Consider the following 5,712-nt stretch of genomic DNA (forward strand, 5'->3'; position numbering starts at 1 on the left):
ACAACAAAAAAAAAAAAAAAAATCCCCAAACCCCCAAATTCAAACCAAGAAGTTTCCAAAAAAACAAAAAAAATCACACAAAAGTGAAATTGGAATATACTTACGTAGCAGAAGAAGGACCAAAGAGTGGATTCTCTTTAAGCGGTTGAAAAGAAAACCTTCCAAGACCTCTAGCAAGACATTTAGCACCAGAGAAACCTCTATCTCTATCGTTAATATGTTTAGGGCAATCGTTAATATACATAGTTACGATGAACATAACTATATTTGCAACAACAAACATAGGTATCAACCATGAAGTCCATCCACGTTCTGAATTATTCTCATGAAAATACGATGCTGATGAAGCTTGATAATTATTCGCGTAATTCGGATTGTTAACACCATTATTATTCCCTCTGTTCTTAACTCCTCCTCGTTCTAGATCTTCAGTAGCCATAACAAACGAACCAGAGAAGAAGAGATTGGTTGATTGTGTATTCAAACGAACCCTGAAATGAAGAGTTTAATGAAGTCGGTGAAGAGAAGAAGTAGTCTTCTTCTTGTGTATCTTTAAAGGAATGTAATACAGATTACAGAGGAGGAGGAGGAGTTCGTGACGGTTTCTAATTTGGCCCTCGATGTCTCTCTCTCTCTCTATCCACTTTCTTTATCTCTCTAGATTAAGTCTCATTTTTATTTAACGAGAAAGTAGGAAATACGGAGTACTTTTTAAGTAGTTATTAATCATTAGACGAGTTGGAATGACTTTTTTGCCCTTTGGGTACATCTTGACCAGCCTTGGATGAGTTGTGTGTGCCCAAATCCAATCATGAGAGCATGAGATCTTTATATTCATCCCATCAGTCAGCTGATCAGTCCCAGACTCCCAGCTTGATGAGCAATACAATCCAACCATATCCCACATGTTTTTCCTCCGATTAAGTAAAATTGATACTTTCGGATTTGGCCTATTTCAAGTAAAATAAAATAAAAGTATCGCTTTTCCCAAAATAAATGTAGTGTGATTTGTGATTGGATATGAAAATGCATGATAAAATAAAGGTGTGTCACGATTTTTTTTTTTTTTTTCCGGATTTTGGTTTCAAAGAAATGGCACGATCTAAACTGTAAAATTATGGATTGTTAGGTATTAGAAAAGAAAATATACTCCAATCGATAAGAATTATTCGGATTATCTTGTCAAAAAAATATACTTCAAAGAAATGGCATGGTCTAGACTGTAGTATAATATTTATCATGAAATATCTTCCAATCGATGAGAATTACTCGGATTATCTTGTCAAAAAAATGATTTCCCCCGACTCAAATGACTCGAGAGTCTTTTAAAATTCCACTTCGCATGATATAATGCTCCGAAATGAACCCTGGACGGATAGTAGGGAGGGTGGAAAAGGAAATACCGAACTCCATTGTACTGCACCAACTCCAAGGGCCAATTGTGTTATCGGGTCCATATCTGCTTTTCACCTGTGGTGCCGCATTTGTAAAGGTCCCTAGTTAGTCATTCGCCGAATTATTCGCGCGAACCGAACGAACTGGTCGAATCCGAACCAAACGGCCCATTTATAAAGGTCCCTAGTTAGTAATTCGTCGGATTATTCGCGCGAACCGAACGAACTGGTCGAATTACTGAAACCCCGAATATGGTAGGCGGATTTTATGTCGTGAATAGTTCGGGCTTGAAATTCGGATGGTTTAGTTAAAGACTCTAAAAACTGAATGAGATGGGGTTCGAACAAGAGACCTCCAGCTCCCAAGTCTAACGCTCAACCACTGTTTTGTGTGTTGTTTTTTGAGTTAGTTTGTGTATATACTGTACTTAACAGTATATTATGTTAGAATTTATGTCTGCCATCCAACCAACCATTGTTTTTGTGCTGGTTCTTGTTTAGCAGTCGAAATGCTTGTTACACAACCATGCTAAAATATTCTTTTTTTTTTCACATAATAAGTCATATCATATATATATTTCGCCGCAGGATGACGAAATTGATATACTCCCTCCGTCCCTAATTAGATGACTTATACGATAAATAAGTGGAGTGATAGATTAGTATTATTATAAGAAATATGTAAAATTTGATAGCCATATTTATATTCATTAGATAGGTGTTTTAAAATGCTTTCCGATGATACAAAGTTTACGAAAATCCGTTGTATAGTTTGAGAGATAAATCATTTCTAAATTTACTAGTAAATTTTAACTAGGTCATCTGATTAGGGACGGAGGTAGTATAAATTAGTCATGTAAGGTCATAATACTTATCAATTTACTATGTATGTAAGCCGAATTTTGAGTACCGAACTCACATTTCTAAAACGAATTATACACGTACGTATGCCGTTCCGAACAACCTACCGAACAACGAACCATTGCGAATCCGACCTATCCAAATCCGAATAATTCCCGTACGTATGCCGTCCCGAACTTGTCCCCGTCCCCCGAATTACTAACTAGGGGTCAAACAGGAATATGTGAAAAAAAAGTCACAGAGGATAAAACCGTAATTGTGGTCTTCATCGTACACGGTTAACGTTGCCGTCGTCGTCGAAAACTTGTCTCTCAAAGTAGGGAGGTTTTCGATCCCCACGATTTGCAAGTTGGCAAATGCAACCCCCACATAACCTAGCTAACCACTTCACATGTCTTTTACACCAACCAAACACTCATTTATTAATCATCATCAAGGAAGGACCAAAATGGAGGTCCTTGGAGGAGCATACTAATCAGTTCTTAATCACCACTTTATTGATTAAATATTGAAAACATTCATTTATATTTTCTAACGACACACTAAAAAACAGTGGGTCCCACACATTGTCCGTGTTTACTCGTTTTATACGCGGTTTTAGGCTAAAAGTAGCTAGTGATTGAGAAAGGTGAACCCAAGTTGAGTTTTACTTCCATTCCATGAATGAATTGTTGAACCGTTTTTCCATCCATGTGATCAACAACTACTAATATGTTCTAAGAGCAACGGCAGTAGTGCGATCAAAATCAATGATCAAAGACAAAAAAAACGACCAAATTTGAATTTAATCCATGATGTTACACTAGGATGGAAGAGTAAATTTGGTCAGGATCATATATAATGTTCGCCCAATCACAAGGATCACATATGATGTCCGCCCAATTTGGTCAGGATCACATATAATGTTTGCCCCATCACAAGAATCACATATAATGTTCGCGCCATCACAAGGATCACTTTATACGTTCGCCTCATAGGATCACTTTATACGTTCGCTCGACTATATTTGGGTTTGGTCTTGGTTCCTGACCAAATATAGTCTGAGATTTGGTTTTGGTCCAGCTTTTACTCGATAGTCTGTCCCGCTGTGTCTCGTTTCTTGACCAAATATACAGATTTGATCGTCCATTGTGGATGCTCTAACAACATTTTTTTTATGTGTACCGATGGAAGATTGACGAGTTGATGAATTCCAAATTCAGGTCATCCATTGTAATATGTCATTACGCTGCTGCTGACATTTGACACTCTAATATTTCATTTGTGAGTAAATGAAAGGTTAATTCGAGACCATTAAAAATTAACTTAAAGCTACTTCCCTGACTCCCTGAAAAGTTGTAGGGGAAGAAAACCCGTAAAATGGATCTCGAGTTTGGTTGGTAGGTGTGAAAATCCGAACCCCACAAATTTGTAGCTTAACTTAAGCTATGTCCCTAAAAAGGCTTCACCGGAGAACAAAAAGAACCTGGAATTATGTCCCCACATACTTTAGCAAAGTGTCTATTTAAGCCTTAATCCTACTTTAATTTGGCTTAACTTTAATAATCAAGACATAACAACTGGCTCTTAGCCGCCATAGGTATGCACGTGTATGCACTTCCTTCTTTTCTAAAAAAAAAATAAGCAAGTTTGGTTTTCACAAAAATTAAAAAAACCAATCATTGTAGCCATTTTTTCATGTTTTTTCTTAAATTATCTTTTGGTCCCCACTCATTTGTTATTAGAGAAAGAGGAGAGAGAAGTGGTCCCCTTTTTATATTAGGAGAGAAAAAGGAGAGAGAGAAGTGGTCCCTCTATGAGTATAGTAGTAAAATAAACATTTGACTTTCCACATATGGAAACAAGCCTATTCTTTTGACATACCCAAATAAGGAAACCTGACTATATTTTAGAAACGGAGTGTGCATATCTTTAGCTTCAATTCGTTAACAAGAAAGAAAAAAGAGAAGCCTAAGTGATGCAAAAAAAAAAAAAAAACATTTATGTGTAGCGTGTCAACGAATGTTTTCGGGTGTCTAGTGGTTGGGATATGGTGAGGTTGGTGAAGAAAGCGCGGGTTAGAAAGATGGAAAACAGTTTTAATGATTCTGTTATGTTACTTATAAGCTACTCCAAGTCCAACCAACTTCTCCACGTTTTCTCGTCGCAAACTTATCTATGGACTTGTTGCAGTTGGGAGGGACAGAGTTGTGCATGAATAAGTGGGCGTGAAGGTTTCAATAACCTAAAACAAGACAAGATAACCTAAGCAACGAGATAAGAAGGATAATTCCCTTGTGTTTTCATTGATAACAAAGACTCCTATATAAAGGAGTAGGGTTACAAGATATTCTAAAAGAGGTTACAAGATATTCTAAAAGAGGTTACAAGATGTTCTAAAAGAGGTGAATATCTTCTCAATACAAGTAAGTAGATATATACAAAGTATACAAGAATATACCCAATACCCCCCCTCAAGTTGGAGCATGAAGAGTTGAAATGCCCAGCTTGAGAAGAAGAGTTTGAAATTGCTGACGTCCCAAGGCTTTAGTCAGAATATCAGCTAGTTGAGAGGTAGTATGAATATAGGATGGACGAATAGTACCTCGAAGTATTTCGTCACGTACAAAGTGACAGTCAATCTCAATATGCTTTGTTCGTTCATGAAAGACGGGATTATTAGCGATATGTAACGCTGCTTGACTATCACAGTGAAGCGAGACTGGTTTTGTATGTCCTACACCAAAATTCCTTAATAACCCTTTTAACCAAATGATTTCACAAGTTGTGGAAGCTAATGCACGATATTCTGCTTCGGCTGACGAACGAGAAACTGTTGTTTGTTTCTTTGTTTTCCAAGATATAGGAGAACCCCCGAGAAAGATAAAATGTGCCGTGAGAGAACGTCGACTAAGTGGACAACTAGCCCAATCTGCATCACAATAAGCATCAAGAACCAACTTGGAATCAGCACGAAGTAAAATGCCTTGCCCCGGGCTAGATTTCAAATAACGCACAACTCTAAGTGCAGCATCCCAATGTGATTGAGTTGGATGTTGTAAAAACTGGGAAAGAATATGAACAGAATAACATAGATCCGGCCGTGTAAGATTAAGATAGATCAGTTTCCCTACTAGCCTTCTGTAACGAGCAGGATCAGTCATAGGTGAGTCTGAGGCAAGAGCCAGCCTATGATTTTCTTCCATAGGAATATTAGCTGGTTTTGAACCAAGAAGACCTGTTTCTGTCAATATATCTAGAGCATATTTGCGCTGACAAAGAAAAATTCCTTTGGAACTTCTAGCTACCTCAATGCCTAGAAAGTATTTTAATTTTCCCAAATTCTTCATGTGAAAGCATCTGCCTAGATATTCCTGAAATTTTCGAATAGCATCTGTGTTGTTACCAGCAATAACAAGATCATCCACATATACAAGAATATACATGATAATATTCCCATGACGATACAAAAATAACG

At 37.2% G+C, this 5,712-nt stretch overlaps 1 protein-coding gene across 1 annotated transcript in view; it reads right to left on the bottom strand.

Moving 5' to 3' along the window:
• LOC113274853 (RHOMBOID-like protein 2) overlaps positions 1-655 on the bottom strand; it is a 3,383-nt gene extending 2,728 nt beyond the window's left edge. Inside the window, exon 1 of the mRNA XM_026524259.1 lies at positions 105-655. Within this exon, the coding sequence (XP_026380044.1) occupies positions 105-439 (335 nt within the window). The 5' untranslated portion in view covers positions 440-655. The remainder of the gene's footprint in view (positions 1-104) is intronic.
• Between the last annotated feature and the right edge of the window lie 5,057 nt (positions 656-5,712).

The sequence above is a fragment of the Papaver somniferum genome, chromosome 4 (assembly GCF_003573695.1).
Source record: "Papaver somniferum cultivar HN1 chromosome 4, ASM357369v1, whole genome shotgun sequence".
Classification (NCBI taxonomy): Eukaryota; Viridiplantae; Streptophyta; class Magnoliopsida; order Ranunculales; family Papaveraceae; genus Papaver; species Papaver somniferum.